General features: G+C 29.1%; 1 protein-coding gene across 1 annotated transcript in view; it reads left to right on the top strand.

Moving 5' to 3' along the window:
• Nucleotides 1–21,145, top strand: part of LOC110693084 — a 44,242-nt gene extending 23,097 nt beyond the window's left edge. Inside the window, exon 5 of the mRNA XM_021870211.1 lies at nucleotides 21,061–21,145. Within this exon, the coding sequence (XP_021725903.1) occupies nucleotides 21,061–21,145 (85 nt within the window). The remainder of the gene's footprint in view (nucleotides 1–21,060) is intronic.
• The last annotated feature ends 706 nt before the right edge of the window (nucleotides 21,146–21,851 follow it).

Genomic DNA, 21,851 nt, shown 5'->3' with positions numbered 1-21,851 from the left:
TCAAATGAGAGTCAGATGCATTTTTCAAATCATATTGAATCAAATGAAAGTCAAATGCATTCTACAAAGCTAATTAAATCAAATGAAAGTCAAACACAATAAAACAAAGCTAATTGAATCAAATGAAAGTCAACCACATTCAAACAAAGCTTTTTTAATCAAAAGAAAGTCAAATGCTTTCAACAAAGCTCATTTAATCAAATGAAAGTCAAATGCATTCTATAAAGCTAATTAAATCAAATGAAAGTCAAACACATTCAAACAAAGCTAATTGATTCAAATGAAAGTCAAACTCATTCAAACAAAGTTTTTGAATCAAAATTAAAGTCATATGCATACAACAAAGCTAATAAAGTCAAATGAAAGTCAAATGCATTTTAAAAGCTAATTGAATCAAATGAAAGTCAAACACATTCAAAAAAAGCATTTTGAATCAAATGAAAGTGAAATGCTTTTAACAAAGCTAATTGAATCAAATGAAAGTCAAACTCATTCAAACAAAGCTTTTTGAATCGTATGAAAGTAAAATGCATTTAACAAAGCTAAGTGAATCAAATGAAAGTCAAATGCATTCTACAAAGCTAATTGAATCTAATAAAAGTCAAACACATTCAAACAAAGGTAATTGAATCAAATGAAAGTCAAACACATTCAAACAATGGTTTTTAAATCAAATGAAAGTCTAATGCATTCTATAAAGCTAATTGTATCAAATGAAAATCAAACACATTCAAACAAAGCTATTTAAATTAAATGAAAGTCAAATGCATTCTACAAAGCATATTGAATCAAATGAAAATCAAGCACAATCAAACAAAGCTAATTGAATCAAATGAATGACTAATGCATTCTACAACACCAATTGAATCAAATGAAAGTCAAACACATTCAAACAAAGCTTTTTGAATCAAATCAAAGTAAAATGCATTCATTAAAGCTAATTGTATCAAATGAAATTTAAATGCATTCTACAAAGCAAATTAAATCAAATGAAAGTAAAACACATTCAAACATAGCTAATTGATACAAATAAAAGTCAAACATATTCAAACAAAGCTTTTTAAATCACATGAAAGTCAAATGCATTCCACAAAGCTAATTTAATCAAATGAAAGTCAAATGCATTTTACAAAGCTAATTGAATCAATTGAAAATGAAAAGCATTCAAACAAAGCTAATTGAATCAAATGAAACTCTAATGCATTCTACAAATCTAATTGAATCAAATGAAAGTCAACACATTCAAACAAAGCTTTTTGAATCAAATGAAAGTCAAATGCATTCAACAAAGCTAATTGAATCAAATGAAAGTCAAACACATTCAAACAAAGGTAATTGAATCAAATGAAAGTCAAACACATTCAAACAAAGGTAATTGAATCAAATGAAAGTCAAACACATTCAAACAAAGGTAATTGAATCAAATGAAAGTCAAACACATTCAAACAAAGCTTTTTGAATCAACTGAAAGTCAAATGCATTCAACAAAGCTAATTGAATTAAATGAAAGTCAAACACAATCAAACAAAGCTAATTGAATCAAATGAAAGTCTAATGCATTCTACAACGCCAATTGAATCAAATGAAAGTCAAACACATTCAAACAATGCTTTTTGAATCAAATGAAAGTCAAATGCATTCATCAAAGCTAATTAAATCAAATGAAAGTCAAATGCATTCTACAAAGATAATTAAATCAAATGAAAGTAAAACACATTCAAACATAGCTAATTGATTCAAATAAAAGTCAAACACATTCAAACAAAGGTTTTAGAATCATATGAAAGGCAATTGCATTCCAAAAACCTAATTTAATCAAATGAAAGTCAAATGCATTCTACAAAGCTAATTGAATCAATTGAAAGTGAAAAACATTCAAACAAAGCTAATTAAATCAAACGAAAGTCTAATGCATTCTACAAAGCTAATTAAATCAAACGAAAGTCAAACACATTCAAACAAAACTTTATGAATCTAATGAAAGTCAAATGCATTCAACAAAGCTAATTTAATCAAATGAAAGTCAAACACAATCACACACCGCTATTTGAATCAAATGAAAGTCTACTGCATTCTACAAAGCTATTTGAATCAAAAGAAAGTCAAACACATTCAAACAAAGCTTTTTAAATCAAATAAAAGTCAAATGCATTCAACAAAGATAATTGAATCAAATGAGAGTCAAATGCATTTTATAAAGGTAATTAAATCAAATGAAAGTCAAACACAATAAAAACAAAGCTAATTGATTCAGATGAAAGTCAAACACATTCAAACAAAGCTTTTTGAATCAAATTAAAGTCAAATGCATTCAAAGAAGCTATTTGAATCAAATGAAAGTAAAATGCATTCTACAAATCATATTGAATCAAATGAAAGCCAAATGCATTCTACAAAGCTAATTAAATCAAATGAAAGTCAAACACATTCAAACAAAGCTAATTGATTCAAATAAAAGCCAAACTGATTCAAACAAAGTTTTTGATTCAAAATTAAAGTCATATGCATTCTACAAAGCTAATAAAGTCAAATGAAAGTCAAATGCATTTTAAAAAGCAAATTGAATCAAATGAAAGTCAAACACATTCAAACAAAGCTTTTTGAATCATATTAAAAGTCAAATGCATTCAAAGAAGCTATTTGAATCAAATGAGAGTCAGATGCATTTTTCAAATCATATTGAACCAAATGAAAGTCAAATGCATTCTACAAAGCTAATTAAATCAAATGAAAGTCAAACACAATAAAACAAAGCTAATTGAATCAAATGAAAGTCAACCACATTCAAACAAAGCTTTTTTAATCAAAAGAAAGTCAAATGCTTTCAACAAAGCTCATTGAATCAAATGAAAGTCAAATGCATTCTATAAAGCTAATTAAATCAAATGAAAGTCAAACACATTCAAACAAAGCTAATTGATTCAAATGAAAGTCAAACTCATTCAAACAAAGTTTTTGAATCAAAATTAAAGTCATATGCATACAACAAAGCTAATAAAGTCAAATGAAAGTCAAATGCATTTTAAAAGCTAATTGAATCAAATGAAAGTCAAACACATTCAAAAAAAGCATTTTGAATCAAATGAAAGTGAAATGCTTTTAACAAAGCTAATTGAATCAAATGAAAGTCAAACTCATTCAAACAAAGCTTTTTGAATCGTATGAAAGTAAAATGCATTTAACAAAGCTAAGTGAATCAAATGAAAGTCAAATGCATTTTACAAAGCTAATTGAATCTAATAAAAGTCAAACACATTCAAACAAAGGTAATTGAATCAAATGAAAGTCAAACACATTCAAACAATGGTTTTTGAATCAAATGAAAGTCTAATGCATTCTATAAAGCTAATTGTATCAAATGAAAATCAAACACATTCAAACAAAGCTATTTAAATCAAATGAAAGTCAAATGCATTCTACAAAGCATATTGAATCAAATGAAAGTCAAGCACAATCAAACAAAGCTAATTGAATCAAATGAATGACTAATGCATTCTACAACGCCAATTGAATCAAATGAAAGTCAAACACATTCAAACAAAGCTTTTCGAATCAAATCAAAGTAAAATGCATTCATTAAAGCTAATTGTATCAAATGAAATTCAAATGCATTCTACAAAGCAAATTAAATCAAATGAAAGTAAAACACATTCAAACATAGCTAATTGATACAAATAAAAGTCAAACATATTCAAACAAAGCTTTTTAAATCACATGAAAGTCAAATGCATTCCACAAAGCTAATTTAATCAAATGAAAGTCAAATGCATTTTACAAAGCTAATTGAATCAATTGAAAATAAAAAGCATTCAAACAAAGCTAATTGAATCAAATGAAACTCTAATGCATTCAAACATAGCTAATTGATACAAATAAAAGTCAAACATATTCAAACAAAGCTTTTTGAATCAAATGAAAGTCAAATGCATTCAACAAAGCTAATTGAATCAAATGAAAATCAAACACATTCAAACAAAGGTAATTGAATCAAATGAAAGTCAAACACATTCAAACAAAGGTAATTGAATCAAACGAAAGTCAAACACATTCAAACAAAGCTTTTGAATCAATTGAAAGTCAAATGCATTCAACAAAGCTAATTGAATCAATGAATGAAAGTCAAACACAATCAAACAAAGCTAATTGAATCAAATGAAAGTCAAATGCATTCTACAACGCCAATTGAATCAAATGAAAGTCAAACACATTCAAACAAAGCTTTTTGAATCAAATGAAAGTCAAATGCAATCATCAAAGCTAATTAAATCAAATGAAAGTCAAATGCATTCTACAAAGATAATTAAATCAAATGAAAGTAAAACACATTCAAACATAGCTAATTGATTCAAATAAAAGTCAAACACATTCAAACAAAGGTTTTTGAATCATATGAAAGTCAATTGCATTCCAAAAACCTAATTTAATCAAATGAAAGTCAAATGCATTCTACAAAGCTAATTGAATCAAATGAAAGTAAACACATTCAAACAAAGGTAATTGAATCAAATGAAAGTCAAACACATTCAAACAAAGGTAATTGAATCAAATGAAAGTCAAACACATTCAAACAAAAGCTTTTTGAATCAACTGAAAGTCAAATGCATTCAAAAAAGCTAATTAAATCAAATGAAAGTCAAACACAATCAAACAAAGCTAATTGAATCAAATGAAAGTCTAATGCATTCTACAAAGGTAATTGAAACAAAAGAAAGTCAAACACATTCAAACAAAGCTTTTTAAATCAAATAAAAGTCAAATGCATTCAACAAAGCTAATTGAATCAAATGAGAGTCAAATGCATTTTATAAAGGTAATTAAATCAAATGAAAGTCAAACACATTAAAACAAAGCTAATTGATTCAGATGAAAGTCAAACACATTCAAACAAAGCTTTTTGAATCAAATTAAAGTCAAATGCATTCAAAGAAGCTATTTGAATCAAATGAAAGTCAAATGCATTCTACAAATCATATTGAATCAAATGAAAGCCAAATGCATTCTACAAAGCTAATTAAATCAAATGAAAGTCAAACACATTCAAACAAAGCTAATAGATTCAAATAAAAGCCAACTTGATTCAAACAAAGTTTTTGATTCAAAATTAAAGTCATATGCATTCTACAAAGCTAATAAAGTCAAATGAAAGTCAAATGAATTTTTAAAAAAGCTAAATAAATCAAATGAAAGTCAAACACATTCAAACAAAGCTTTTTGAATCACATTAAATGTCAAATGCATTCAAAGAAGCTATTTGAATCAAATGAAAGTCAGATGCATTTTTCAAATCATATTGAATCAAATGAAAGTCAAATGCATTCTACAAAGCTAATTAAATCAAATGAAAGTCAAACACAATAAAACAAAGCTAATTGAATCAAATGAAAGTCAACCACATTCAAACAAAGCTTTTTTAATCAAAATAAAGTCAAATGCTTTCAACAAAGCTCTTTGAATCAAATGAAAGTCAAATGCATTCTAATAAAGCTAATTAAATCAAATGAAAGTCAAACACATTCAAACAAAGCTAATTGATTCAAATGAATTTCAAACTCATTCAAACGAAGTTTTTGAATCAAAATTAAAGTCATATGCATACAACAAAGCTAATAAAGTCAAGTGAAAGTCAAATGCATTTTAAAAGCTAATTTGAATCAAATGAAAGTCAAACACATTCAAACAAAGGATTTTGAATCAAATGAAAGTGAAATGCTTTTAACAAAGCTAATTGAATCAAATGAAAGTCAAACTCATTCAAACAAAGCTTTTTGAATCGTAATGAAAAATAAAATGCATTTAACAAAGCTAAGTGAATAAAATGAAAGTGAAATGCATTCTACAAAGCTAATTGAATCTAATAAAAGTCAAACACATTCAAACAAAGGTAATTGAATCAAATGAAAGTCAAACACATTCAAACAATGGTTTTTGAATCAAATGAAAGTCTAATGCATTCTATAAAGCTAATTGTATCAAATGAAAATCAAACACATTCAAACAAAGCTATTTAAATCAAATGAAAGTCAAATGCATTCTACAAAGCATATTGAATCAAATGAAAGTCAAGCACAATCAAACAAAGCTAATTGAATCAAATGAATGACTAATGCATTCTACAACGCCAATTGAATCAAATGAAAGTCAAACACATTCAAACAAAGCTTTTTGAATCAAATCAAAGTAAAATGCATTCATTAAAGCTAATTGTATCAAATGAAATTCAAATGCATTCTACAAAGCAAATTAAATCAAATGAAAGTAAAACACATTCAAACATAGCTAATTGATACAAATAAAAGTCAAAACTTATTCAAACAAAGCTTTTTAAATCATATGAAAGTCAAATGCATTCCAGAAAGCTAATTTAATCAAATGAAAGTCAAATGCATTTTACAAAGCTAATTGAATCAATTGAAAATGAAAAGCATTCAAACAAAGCTAATTGAATCAACTGAAACTCTAATGCATTCTACAAATTTAATTGAATCAAATGAAAGTTAAACACATTCAAACAAAGCTTTTTGAATCAAATGAAAGTTAAATGCATTCAACAAAGCAATTGAATCAAATGAAAGTCAAACACATTCAAACAAAGGTAATTGAATCAAATGAAAGTCAAACACATTCAAACAAAGGTAATTGAATCAAATGAAAGTCAAACACATTCAAACAAAGGTAATTGAATCAAATGAAAGTCAAACACATTCAAACAAAGCTTTTTGAATCAACTGAAAGTCAAATGCATTCAACAAAGCTAATTGAATCAAAAGAAAGTCAAACACAATCAAACAAAGCTAATTGAATCAAATAAAAGTCTAATGCATTCTACAACGCCAATTGAATCAAATGAAAGTCAAACACATTCAAACAAAGCTTTTTGAATCAAATGAAAGTCAAATGCATTCATCAAAGCTAATTAAATTAAATGAAAGTCAAATGCATTCTACAAAGATAATTAAATCAAATGAAAGTAAAACACATTCAAACATAGCTAATTGATTCAAATAAAAGTCAAACACATTCAAACAAAGGTTTTTGAATCATATGAAAGTCAATTGCATTCCAAAAACCTAATTTAATCAAATGAAAGTCAAATGCATTCTACAAAGCTAATTGAATCAATTGAAAGTGAAAAAGCATTCAAACAAAGCTAATTAAATCAAATGAAAGTCTAATGCATTCTACAAAGCTAATTAAATCAAATGAAAGTCAAACACATTCAAACAAAACTTTATGAATCTAATGAAAGTTAAATGCATTCAACAAAGCTAATTTAATCAAATGAAAGTCAAACACAATCACACACCGCTATTTGAATCAAATGAAAGTCTAATGCAATTCTACAAAGCTAATTGAATCAAAAAGAAAGTCAAACACATTCAAGCAAAGCTTTTTAAATCAAATAAAAGTCAAATGCATTCAACAAAGCTAATTGAATCAAATGAGAGTCAAATGCATTTTATAAAGGTAATTAAATCAAATGAAAGTCAAACACATTAATACAAAGCTAATTGATTCAGATGAAAGTCAAACACATTCAAACAAAGCTTTTTGAATCAAATTAAAGTCAAATGCATTCAAAGAAGCTATTTAAATCAAATGAAAGTCAAATGCATTCTACAAATCATATTGAATCAAATGAAAGCCAAATGCATTCTACAAAGCTAATTAAATCAAAATGAAAGTCAAACACATTCAAACAAAGCTAATTGATTCAAATAAAAGCCAAACTGATTCAAACAAAGTTTTTGATTCAAAATTAAAGTCATATGCATTCTACAAAGCTAATAAAGTCAAATGAAAGTCAAATGCATTTTAAAAAGCTAATTGAATAAAATGAAAGTCAAACACATTAAAACAAAGCTTTTTTGAATCATATTAAAAGTCAAATGCATTCAAAGAAGCTATTTGAATCCAATAAAAGTCAGATGCATTTTTCAAATCATATTGAAATCAAATGAAAGTCAAATGCATTCTACAAAGCTAATTAAATCAAATGAAAGTCAAACACAATAAAACAAAGCTAATTGAATCAAATGAAAGTCAACCACATTCAAACAAAGCTTTTTTAATCAAAAGAAAGTCAAATGCTTTCAACAAAGCTCATTGAATCAAATGAAAGTCAAATGCATTCTATAAAGCTAATTAAATCAAATGAAAGTCAAACACATTCAAACAAAGCTAATTGATTCAAATGAAAGTCAAACTCATTCAAACAAAGTTTTTTGAATCAAAAATTAAAGTCATATGCATACAACAAAGCTAATAAAGTCAAATGAAAGTCAAATGCATTTTAAAAGCTAATTGAATCAAATGAAAGTCAAACACATTCAAACAAAGCATTTTGAATCAAATGAAAGTGAAATGCTTTCAACAAAGCTAATTGAATCAAATGAAAGTCAAACTCATTCAAACAAAGCTTTTTGAATCGTATGAAAGTAAAATGCATTTAACAAAGCTAAGTGAATCAAATGAAAGTCAAATGCATTCTACAAAGCTAATTGAATCTAAAAAAGTCAAACACATTCAAACAAAGGTAATTGAATCAAATGAAAGTCAAACACATTCAAACAATGGTTTTTGAATCAAATGAAAGTCTAATGCATTCTATAAAGCTAATTGTATCAAATGAAAATCAAACACATTCAAACAAAGCTATTTAAATCAAATGAAAGTCAAATGCATTCTACAAAGCATATTGAATCAAATGAAAGTCAAGCACAATCAAACAAAGCTAATTGAATCAAATGAATGTCTAATGCATTCTACAACGCCAATTGAATCAAATGAAAGTCAAACACATTCAAACAAAGCTTTTTGAATCAAATCAAAGTAAAATGCATTCATTAAAGCTAATTGTATCAAATGAAATTCAAATGCATTCTACAAAGCAAATTAAATCAAATGAAAGTAAAACACATTCAAACATAGCTAATTGATACAAATAAAAGTCAAACATATTCAAACAAAGCTTTTTAAATCATATGAAAGTCAAATGCATTCCACAAAGCTAATTTAATCAAATGAAAGTCAAATGCATTTTACAAAGCTAATTGAATCAATTGAAAATGAAAAGCATTCAAACAAAGCTAATTGAATCAAATGAAAAATGAATCAAATGAAAGTATTCAAACAATTTGAATCAAATGAAAGTCAAATGCATTCAACAAGCAATCAAATGAAAGTCAAACACATTCAAACAAAAATTGAATCAAATGAAAGAAAATCAAAAGTCAAATGCATTCAACAAAGCTAATTGAATCAAATGAAAGTCAAACACATTCAAACAAAGGTAATTGAATCAAATGAAAGTCAAACACATTCAAACAAAGCTTTTTGAATCAATGAAAGTCAAATGCATTCAACAAAGCTAATTGAATCAAATGAAAGTCAAACACAATCAAACAAGCTAATTGAATCAAATGAAAGTCTAATGCATTCTACAACGCCAATTGAATCAAATGAAAGTCAAACACATTCAAACAAAGCTTTTGAATCAAATGAAAGTCAAATGCATTCATCAAAGCTAATTAAATCAAATGAAAGTCAAATGCATTCTACAAAGATAATTAAATCAAATGAAAGTAAAACACATTCAAACATAGCTAATTGATTCAAATAAAAGTCAAACACATTCAAACAAAGGTTTTTGAATCATGAAAGTCAATTGCATTCCAAAAACCTAATTTAATCAAATGAAAGTCAAATGCATTCTACAAAGCTAATTGAATCAATTGAAAGTGAAAAGCATTCAAACAAAGCTAATTAAATCAAATGAAAGTCTAATGCATTCTACAAAGCTAATTGAATCAAATGAAAGTCAAACACATTCAAACAAAACTTTATGAATCTAATGAAAGTCAAATGCATTCAACAAAGCTAATTTAATCAAATGAAAGTCAAACACAATCACACAACGCTATTTGAATCAAATGAAAGTCTAATGCATTCTACAAAGCTAATTGAATCAAAAGAAAGTCAAACCAAATGAATCAAAGCTAATTGAATCAATGAAAGTCAAACACATTCAAACAAAGTGAATCAAATTAAAGTCAAATGCAATTCAAAAGCTTTTTGAATCAAATGAAAGTCAAATGTATTGAATCAAATAATGCATTCTACAAAGTAATTAAATCAAATGAAAGTCAAACACATTCAAACAAAGCTAATTGATTCAAATAAAAGCCAAACTGATTCAAACAAAGTTTTTGATCAAATTAAAGTCAATGCATTCTACAAAGCTAATAAATCAAATGAAAGTCAAATGCATTCTAAAAAGCTAATTGAATCAAATGAAAGTCAAACACATTCAAACAAAGCAAAGTCAAATGCATTCCAATCAAAAAGTCAATGATTGAATCAAATGAAAGTCAAATGCATTCTACAAAGCTAATTAAATCAAATGAAAGTCAAACACAATAAAACAAAGCTAATTGAATCAAATGAAAGTCAACACATTCAAACAAAGCAAAGTCAAATGCTTTCAACAAAGCTCATTGATCAAATGAAAGTCAAATGCATTCTAAAGCTAATTAAATCAAATGAAAGTCAAACACATTCAAACAAAGCTAATTGATTCAAATGAAAGTCAAACTCATTCAAACAAAGTTTTTGAATCAAAATTAAAGTCATATGCATACAAAGCTAATAAAGTCAAATGAAAGTCAAATGCATTTTAAAAGCTAATTGAATCAAATGAAAGTCAAACACATTCAAACAAAGCTTTTTGAATCATATTAAAAGTCAAATGCATTCAAAAAGCTATTTGAATCAAATGAAAGTCACATTTTCAAATCATATTGAATCAAATGAAAGTCAAATGCATTCTACAAAGCTAATTAAATCAAATGAAAGTCAAACACAATAAAACAAAGCTAATTGAATCAAATGAAAGTCAACCACATTCAAACAAAGCTTTTTTAATCAAAGAAAGTCAAATGCTTTCAACAAAGCTCATTGAATCAAATGAAAGTCAAATGCATTCTATAAAGCTAATTAAATCAAATGAAAGTCAAACACATTCAAACAAAGCTAATTGATTCAAATGAAAGTCAAACTCATTCAAAAAAAGTTTTTGAATCAAAATTAAAGTCATATGCATAAACAAAGCTAATAAAATGAAAGTCAAATGCATTTTAAAAGCTAATTGAATCAAATGAAAGTCAAACACATTCAAACAAAGCATTTTGAATCAAATGAAAGTGAAATGCTTTCAAAAAGCTAATTGAATCAAATGAAAGTCAAACTCATTCAAACAAAGCTTTTTGAATCGTATGAAAGTAAAATGCATTTAAAAGCTAAGTGAATCAAATGAAAGTCAAATGCATTCTACAAAGCTAATTGAATCTAATAAAAGTCAAACACATTCAAACAAAGGTAATTGAATCAAATGAAAGTCAAACACATTCAAACAATGGTTTTTGAATCAAATGAAAGTCTAATGCATTCTATAAAGCTAATTGTATCAAATGAAAATCAAACACATTCAAACAAAGCTATTTAAATCAAATGAAAGTCAAATGCATTCTACAAGCATTGAATCAAATGAAGTCAAGCACAATCAAACAAAGCTAATTGAATCAAATGAAAATGAAAGCATACAACGCCATTGAAAATGAAAGTCAAACACATTCAAACAAAGCTTTTTGAATCAAATCAAAGTAAAATGCATTCATTAAAGCTAATTGTATCAAATGAAATTCAAATGCATTCTACAAAGCAAATTAAATCAAATGAAAGTAAAACACATTCAAAATAGCTAATTGATACAAATAAAAGTCAAACATATTCAAACAAAGCTTTTTAAATCATATGAAAGTCAAATGCATTCCACAAAGCTAATTTAATCAAATGAAAGTCAAATGAAAGCTAATTGAATCAATTGAAAATGAAAAGCATTCAAAAAGCTAATTGAATCAAATGAAAAATGCATTCTACAAATTAATTGAATCAAATGAAAGTCAAACAATTCAAACAAAGCTTTTTGAATCAAATGAAAGTCAAATGCATTCAACAAAGCTAATTGAATCAAATGAAAGTCAAACACATTCAAACAAAGAAATTGAATCAAATGAAAGTCAAACACATTCAAACAAAGCTTTTTGAATCAATTGAAAGTCAAATGCATTCAACAAAGCTAATTGAATCAAATGAAAGTCAAACACAATCTAATTGAATCAAATGAAAGTCTAATGCATTCTACAACGCCATTGAATCAAATGAAAGTCAAACACATTCAAACAAAGCTTTTTGAATCAAATGAAAGTCAAATGCATTCATCAAAGCTAATTGAATCAAATGAAAGTCAAATGCATTTTATAAAGGTAATTAAATCAAATGAAAGTCAAACACATTAAACAAAGCTAATTGAAATCAAACACATTCAAACAAAGCAAATGCATTAAAATCAAAGTCAAATGCATTCAAAAATCTTGAATCAAATGAAAGTCAAATGCATTCTACAAAGCTAATTAAATCAAATGAAAGTCAAACACATTCAAACAAAGCTAATTAATTCAAATAAAAGCCAAACTGATTCAAACAAATTTTGATTCAAAATTAAAGTCATATGCATTCTACAAAGCTAATAAAGTCAAATTAAAGTCAAATGCATTTTAAAAAGCTAATTGAATCAAATGAAAGTCAAACACATTCAAACAAAGCTTTTTTGAATCAATTAAAGTCAAATGCATTCAAAAAGCTATTGAATCAAATGAAAATCAATGATTGAATCAAATGAAAGTCAAATGCATTCAACAAAGCTAATTGAATCAAATGAAAGTCAAACACATTCAACAAAGGTAATTGAATCAAATGAAAGTAAAACACATTCAAACAAAGGTAATTGAATCAAATGAAAGTCAAACACATTCAAACAATGGTTTTTGAATCAAATGAAAGTCTAATGCATTCTATAAAGCTAATTGTATCAAATGAAAATCAAACACATTCAAACAAAGCTATTTAAATCAAATGAAAGTCAAATGCATTCTACAAAGCATATTGAATCAAATGAAAGTCAAGCACAATCAAACAAAGCTAATTGAATCAAATGAATGTCTAATGCATTCTACAACGCCAATTGAATCAAATGAAAGTCAAACACATTCAAACAAAGCTTTTTGAATCAAATCAAAGTAAAATGCATTCATTAAAGCTAATTGTATCAAATGAAATTCAAATGCATTCTACAAAGCAAATTAAATCAAATGAAAGTAAAACACATTCAAACATAGCTAATTGATACAAATAAAAGTCAAACATATTCAAACAAAGCTTTTTAAATCATATGAAAGTCAAATGCATTCCACAAAGCTAATTTAATCAAATGAAAGTCAAATGCATTTTACAAAGCTAATTGAATCAATTGAAAATGAAAAGCATTCAAACAAAGCTAATTGAATCAAATGAAACTCTAATGCATTCTACAAATCTAATTGAATCAAATGAAAGTCAAACACATTCAAAAAAGCTTTTTGAATCAAATGAAATCAAATGCAATTCAACAAAGCTAATTGAATCAAATGAAAGTCAAACACATTCAAACAAAGGTAATTGAATCAAATGAAAGTCAAACACATTCAAACAAAGGTAATTGAATCAAATGAAAGCCAAATGAAAGTCAACACATTCAAACAAAGCTTTTTGAATCAATGAAAGTCAAATGCATTCAACAAAGCTAATTGAATCAAAAAAAGTCAAACACAATCAAACAAAGCTAATTGAATCAAATGAAAGTCTAATGCATTCTACAAAATTGAATCAAATGAAAGTCAAACACATTCAAACAAAGCTTTTTGAATCAAATGAAAGTCAAATGCATTCATCAAAGCTAATTAAATCAAATGAAAGTCAAATGCATTCTACAAAGAATCAATGAAAGCCAAATTCAAACAAAGCAATCAAAAGAAAGTCAAATGAAAGTGAATAAAGCAAATGCATTCTTCAAAGCTAATTAAATCAAATGAAAGTCAAACACATTCAAACAAAGCTAATTGATTCAAATAAAAGCCAAACTGATTCAAACAAAGTTTTTGATTCAAATTAAAGTCATATGCATTCTACAAAGCTAATAAAGTCAAATGAAAGTCAAATGCATTTAAAAAGCTAATTGAATCAAATGAAAGTCAAACACATTCAAACAAAGCTTTTTGAATCATATTAAAAGTCAAATGCATTCAAAGAAGCTATTTGAATCAAATGAAAGTCAGATGCATTTTTCAAATCATATTGAATCAAATGAAAGTCAAATGCTACAAAGCTAATTAAATCAAATGAAAGTCAAACACAATAAAACAAAGCTAATTGAATCAAATGAAAGTCAACCACATTCAAACAAAGCTTTTTTAATCAAAAGAAAGTCAAATGCTTTCAACAAAGCTCATTGAATCAAATGAAAGTCAAATGCATTTATAAAGCTAATTAAATCAAATGAAAGTCAAACACATTCAAACAAAGCTAATTGATTCAAATGAAAGTCAAACTCATTCAAACAAAGTTTTTGAATCAAAATTAAAGTCATATGCATACAACAAAGCTAATAAAGTCAAATGAAAGTCAAATGCATTTTAAAAGCTAATTGAATCAAATGAAAGTCAAACACATTCAAACAAAGCATTTTGAATCAAATGAAAGTGAAATGCTTTCAACAAAGCTAATTGAATCAAATGAAAGTCAAACTCATTCAAACAAAGCTTTTTGAAATTATGAAAGTAAAATGCATTTAACAAAGCTAAGTGAATCAAATGAAAGTCAAATGCATTCTACAAAGCTAATTGAATCTAATAAAAGTCAAACACATTCAAACAAAGGTAATTGAATCAAATGAAAGTCAAACACATTCAAACAATGGTTTTGAATCAAATGAAAGTCTAATGCATTCTATAAAGCTAATTGTATCAAATGAAAATCAAACACATTCAAACAAAGCTATTTAAATCAAATGAAAGTCAAATGCATTCTACAAAGCATATTGAATCAAATGAAAGTCAAGCACAATCAAACAAAGCTAATTGAATCAAATGAATGTCTAATGCATTCTACAACGCCAATTGAATCAAATGAAAGTCAAACACATTCAAACAAAGCTTTTTGAATCAAATCAAAGTAAAATGCATTCATTAAAGCTAATTGTATCAAATGAAATTCAAATGCATTCTACAAAGCAAATTAAATCAAATGAAAGTAAAACACATTCAAACATAGCTAATTGATACAAATAAAAGTCAAACATATTCAAACAAAGCTTTTTAAATCATATGAAAGTCAAATGCATTCCACAAAGCTAATTTAATCAAATGAAAGTCAAATGCATTTTACAAAGCTAATTGAATCAAATTGAAAATAAAGCATTCAAACAAAGCTAATTGAATCAAATGAAAAAATGCATTCAAATCTAATTGAATCAAATGAAAGTCAAACACATTCAAACAAATTGAATCAAATGAAAAAAACAAAGAAAGTCAAACACATTCAAACAAAGCTTTTTGAATCAATTGAAAGTCAAATGCATTCAACAAAGCTAATTGAATCAAATGAAAGTCAAACACAATCAAACAAAGCTAATTGAATCAAATGAAAGTCTAATGCATTCTACAACGCCAATTGAATCAAATGAAAGTCAAACACATTCAAACAAAGCTTTTTGAATCAAATGAAAGTCAAATGCATTCATCAAAGCTAATTAAATCAAATGAAAGTCAAATGCATTCTACAAAATAATTAAATCAAATGAAAGTAAACACATTCAAACATAGCTAATTGATTCAAATAAAAGTCAAACACATTCAAACAAAGGTTTTTGAATCATATGAAAGTTAATTGCATTCCAAAAACCTAATTTAATCAAATGAAAGTCAAATGCATTCTACAAAGCTAATTGAATCAATTGAAAGTGAAAAGCATTCAAACAAAGCTAATTAAATCAAATGAAAGTCTAATGCATTCTACAAAGCTAATTGAATCAAATGAAAGTCAAACACATTCAAACAAAACTTTATGAATCTAATGAAAGTCAAATGCATTCAAACAAAGCTAATTTAATCAAATGAAAGTCAAACACAATCACACAACGCTATTTGAATCAAATGAAAGTCTAATGCATTCTACAAAGCTAATTGAATCAAAAGAAAGTCAAACACATTCAAACAAAGCTTTTTAAATCAAATAAAAGTCAAATGCATTCAACAAGCTAATTGAATCAAATGAGAGTCAAATGCATTTTATAAAGGTAATTAAATCAAATGAAAGTCAAACACATTAAAACAAAGCTAATTGATTCAATGAAAGTCAAACACATTAAACAAAGCTTTTTCAATTAAAGTCAAATGCATTCAAAGCTATTTGAATCAAATGAAAGTCAAATGCATTCTACAAATCATATTGAATCAAATGAAAGCCAAATGCATTCTACAAAGCTAATTAAATCAAATGAAAGTCAAACACATTCAAACAAAGCTAATTGATTCAAATAAAAGCCAAACTGATTCAAACAAAGTTTTTGATCAAAATTAAAGTCATATGCATTCTACAAAGCTAATAAGTCAAATGAAAGTCAAATGCATTCTAAAAAGCTAATTAAATCAAATGAAAGTCAAACACATTCAAACAAAGCTTTTTGAATCATATTAAAAGTCAAATGCATTCAAAGAAGCTATTTGAATCAAATGAAAGTCAGATGCATTTTTCAAATCATATTGAATCAAATGAAAGTCAAATGCATTCTACAAAGCTAATTAAATCAAATGAAAGTCAAACACAATAAAACAAAGCTAATTGAATCAAATGAAAGTCAACCACATTCAAACAAAGCTTTTTTAATCAAAAGAAAGTCAAATGCTTTCAACAAAGCTCATTGAATCAAATGAAAGTCAAATGCATTCTATAAAGCTAATTAAATCAAATGAAAGTCAAACACATTCAAACAAAGCTAATTGATTCAAATGAAAGTCAAACTCATTCAAACGAAGTTTTTTGAATCAAAATTAAAGTCATATGCATACAACAAAGCTAATAAAGTCAAATGAAAGTCAAATGCATTTTAAAAGCTAATTGAATCAAATGAAGGTTAAACACATTCAAAACAAAGCATTTTGAATCAAATGAAAGTGAAATGCTTTCAACAAAGCTAATTGAATCAAATGAAAGTCAAACTCATTCAAACAAAGCTTTTGAATCGTGTGAAAGTAAAATGCATTTAACAAAGCTAAGTGAATCAAATGAAAGTCAAATGCATTCTACAAAGCTAATTGAATCTAATAAAAGTCAAACACATTCAAACAAAGGTAATTGAATCAAATGAAAGTCAAACACATTCAAACAATGGTTTTAGAATCAAATGAAAGTCAATGCATTCTATAAAGCTAATTGTATCAAATGAAAATCAAACACATTCAAAAAAGCTATTTAAATCAAATGAAAGTCAAATGCATTCTACAAAGCATATTGAATCAAATGAAAGTCAAGCACAATCAAACAAAGCTAATTGAATCAAATGAATGTCTAATGCATTCTACAACGCCAATTGAATCAAATGAAAGTCAAACACATTCAAACAAAGCTTTTAGAATCAAATCAAAGTAAAATGCATTCATTAAAGCTAATTGTATCAAATGAAATTCAAATGCATTCTACAAAGCAAATTAAATCAAATGAAAGTAAAACACATTCAAACATAGCTAATTGATACAAATAAAAGTCAAACATATTCAAACAAAGCTTTTTAAATCATATGAAAGTCAAATGCATTCCACAAAGCTAATTTAATCAAATGAAAGTCAAATGCATTTTACAAAGCTAATTGAATCAATTGAAAATGAAAAGCATTCAAACAAAGCTAATTGAATCAAATGAAACTCTAATGCATTCTACAATGCTAATTGAATCAAATGAAAGTCAAACACATTCAAACAAAGCTTTTTGAATCAAATGAAAGTCAAATGCATTCAACAAAGCTAATTGAAACAAATGAAAGTCAAACACATTCAAACAAAGGTAATTGAATCAAATGAAAGTCAAACACATTCAAACAAAGCTTTTTGAATCAAATGAAAGTCAAATGCATTCAACAAAGCTAATTGAATCAAATGAAAGTCAAACACAATCAAAAAAGCTAATTGAATCAAATGAAAGTCTAATGCATTCTACAACGCCAATTGTGATGTGGATTTAAACCCCTTAACTTAATAAAGAATCTAAAATCACACAAGTAACACAAGCCCTTCGAATTTCGTTAGAAAATCGAACAACTTAAAGATAACAAACCGGATATGACTTTGAAAACGACCACTCCTGGAACGAATTCAACGCCTCTCAAATTACCTAGACCACTCCTGGAACTAAGTAATTTGAAGAACAAAACTTATACTACTCCTAGAACTAAGAATTGAACGTTCTAATTATCAAAACAACTCCTTGAATTGAAAACTAGCAAAAGAATTTGTAAGCAATTAAGCAAAACAAACAATAAACTTGTATTGAATTTTCTGGTTTTTGTTGTTGTGTACAAAGCCACGAAAAATCCCTTATTTATAGACTAAAACTAACTATTCCTAAGTCTATTCAAACTAGAAAAAACCCTAGCCTTGATCCCAAAGTATCCTAGATAGAATAGGAAAACCAATTAATGGAACTAGGAAACTAGTAATAAGACTAGTTCTAATTAACCTAAAACTTCTTAAAACAATTCCTAATTGACTTAGAAATTATTTTAAAAAAATAACAGAAATTAAGAAGATTCCTAATTGCTTAAACCAAGAAAAACCCTTTCAAGTGAAAGGTAAAAACTTGCAAGCAAAAACTCTAGAAAAAACTAAGTAAAGAAAATCATGCTTTTCGTTCTGTCGCCGAAACTCTTTGCACGCGCCACCAAGGTGGTGCACGCGCCTGACCAATGTCAAGATGGGTCCAAGGCGGAGCTAGGGAGTAGGCGCGTGGGCCTGGAGTTGGTGCGTGACAGCATGTGTGCTCGTCGGAAGTGAACTTCACAATTTCTTCTTCTTTGTAATTCGTGCTTGTTTCTTTCCAATTTAAGCTATTGGATCTTTCCTTGTTTATTATCTTGTTTATTTTCTTGTTTGGGAAGCCTGTTTCGGGGTTTTCTGATGTCCTGCGGGAGAGTTACAATTCCGAGACTGGAACCGACGCCTGTACCTGCAAAACAAACGGATGCTCCGGATGATTGGAGATCCGCCTCCGACGGTCATTTTAGTACTTGATTAAGGAGTAATTAATGCGGAAATTAAAGTGATTGGGTCTCTCTAGGTGAGAGTGTTTAATGTGTGTAATCTGCGTTTTTAGCGTGTAATCTCCCTTAATGAGGATTAAGGAAGGTATTTATAACCTCGGGAAACGTGTCAATCTAGGTTTAGGTTAACCTTGGGTTGATTGGGCTTCCCTCGGAAGTTGGGCCTAGGTGACCGGTTATCCCAGGTGTCATGGGAAGGACACGTGTCGTGTCGTAATTGGTCCATAGTGGACGGATCATTGCTAGACACGTGGCAGGCTCCTATTGGCCCATGTGACGGACACATGGCGGAACCTGATTGGTCCACTTGTCAGATGGTGATTGGTGGGGAAAAATCCCCTAATCATTTGCCCCTCACAGGTGGCACGTGACTGGTCACGTGTTACCTGTGACAGGTATCGCCCTGTAACAGGCGACGGCCTGCTATAGGTGTCACTCGGCGAGAGGCCGAGAGATTCTCCCGCCAAAATTTTGAATTCTGGAAGTGACCCTTTGCCTATATAAAGGAGTGTTGACTTCGGTCATTTTCACACTTGAAAACTTTGTGAGAGAACATTCGGACCCCTGAACTTGCTCTGACATTTTGGACTCTTTCTGCCTACCGCCTGCTCTGACAAGCCGACTGCAAAGGATTTTCAGAACTTCATCAATCGTCACTCGTTCAGGTAACCGTCGGTTCTCTTACTCTTAATTTTCTCTTTACTTTATTCTTTTTTGAAATGGCACCACGGAAGCACACGACACGACCTAGGTTTGAATCTGACAAGATGACGGCTGAATCTAGGACTAGGAGTGCCGCCTGCCCTTTTCTGGACCCATCTTTGCCCTTTATACAAAGTCCGACTGTATCTGTGTCTATGCAGAGCGTGATGGCCAGAACAAAAAAGACTGCCAGGATCTCAAACTCAGACGGCTCCTCCCACAGGGTACCGATTAGTGAAACATCTGACCAGGCGCCAGATGTGGAAGTGAAACAAAGCGGCTTGAAATCCGGCAGTTCTGAGGGAGGAGTTAAAGTGACCCCTTGCCATTTTACAGTTGACAATTCTACATTTTCTCCTGCTCCTTTTAGAGGAGAGGAGGCGGGCCCCTCCGGGAGAGGGGAGGAGTCGTCCTCTTCGGACTCGTCAGAGGACGATTCCGAGTCTAGCTCTTCTGGCCATGCTTCCCTGGACACAGAAGAGAAAAACAGTCGCCTACAAGAGGCGAGGCTTTCTCACGCAGTTGAGAAGGGGGACGATTGGGCGGAGCCATCCGCCTCTCACCGAGAGAAAAATACCCCCTACTACTACACGGTACCTCGGGGCCGGATCACGGCCATGCAAGAGAAAGTGGAGAGCTTTATCGCAAACCACACAATGGGCCCCGGCTTTTTAGTGTTGGTGCCGGATCCAGAAGACACAGTGACCAAAGTGGTCAAGGTTCGAATATTCCAGTCCAAGAGTTGAACGTTAGGGAATTGATTTTGTCAAGTCTTTCTTCGATGCTACTCCTATGGATTTTGGCATGCACGGTCCATATAATTCCTCAAATGGTTGCACCATATTGAGCGTGACTAATTACCTCAGTAGTGGGGAATGTAGGCTGATTTAATGCATACTTTAAGGAGAGTTTCAAGCTGGTTTAATTTCGTAATAAAGGAGCTTGAATGAAGGCTTAATTGGGAGGTTACAAAGGCGCATTTCAAGGCTACTTTGAAGGAAGAATTTGAACAGCAGTTTGGAGTCAATTTGCTGAACGTTCTTCCCTTATTTTTAGCTATGTTTCCCTTGTGATAAGCTTTCTTAATTAGAGTAATAATTAGTTGTAATGGGGATTAGGTTGGACGGTTATGAGCCACTTAATCTACCCAGCTTTGTTATTTCTGATTTGTTGTTTGTTTTAGCTAAGTGTGGTGGCGATTAAATGATGTACTAAAAGCTATAAATAGCATGCTAATGATCAATGAAAGGCACCCCAGAAAATTTGCAAAAAACACACGAGTGTATGATCTAAATTTGACTTGTGCTAGTCAGGTTTATTTTCCAAATTTGAGAGTTACCTCAATTTGAAGAGTTTGTGTTTTAGTGAGAGTTCCTAAGACTTAAACTGGTAGTTGTCAAATAGGTGAGAGTTCCCTAATCACTACTACGCCCAAACAAGTGAGTGAGTGTTCCTCATTGTTATATCCTCAAGGTTAAGGGTGAGAGTTCCCCTAATCCTTCTTAGTTACTCCACATTGATACTTCTAAATTAAACTAAACACAACACGCATTCCAGACCGTTTGTAAACAAGTTTCTCACCTTGCCTACACATCATTTGGCGCGTCAGGTAGGGGGAGAGTTTTCTTAAATTCTTCCAAAGGGGTCGAATACCTACATACCATGGGAGAAAATCAAGACTTGAGGACAGCTTTGGAAGCTCTTAATCGATCCATTGCTAGTCAAGAGAGGTTGGTCGAGACCAACGCCAATCTACAAGGGAACCTGACTGCCTTAATGGCAAGGCTCATGAACGAGCATGATAGGAGAGATCAAGGCGAAGACCCTCCACCTAGGAGGGAAGATAGGAGTCTCAAAGTGGACGTCCCTGCCTTTGATGGGACACTTGATCCAGAAAAGTACTTGGAAT

Source organism: Chenopodium quinoa, unplaced genomic scaffold (assembly GCF_001683475.1).
Source record: "Chenopodium quinoa cultivar QQ74 unplaced genomic scaffold, ASM168347v1, whole genome shotgun sequence".
NCBI classification, from domain to species: domain Eukaryota; kingdom Viridiplantae; phylum Streptophyta; class Magnoliopsida; order Caryophyllales; family Amaranthaceae; genus Chenopodium; species Chenopodium quinoa.
The sequence above is the reverse complement of the archived record's forward strand: the minus strand, read 5'-3'. Positions and strand labels throughout refer to the sequence as shown.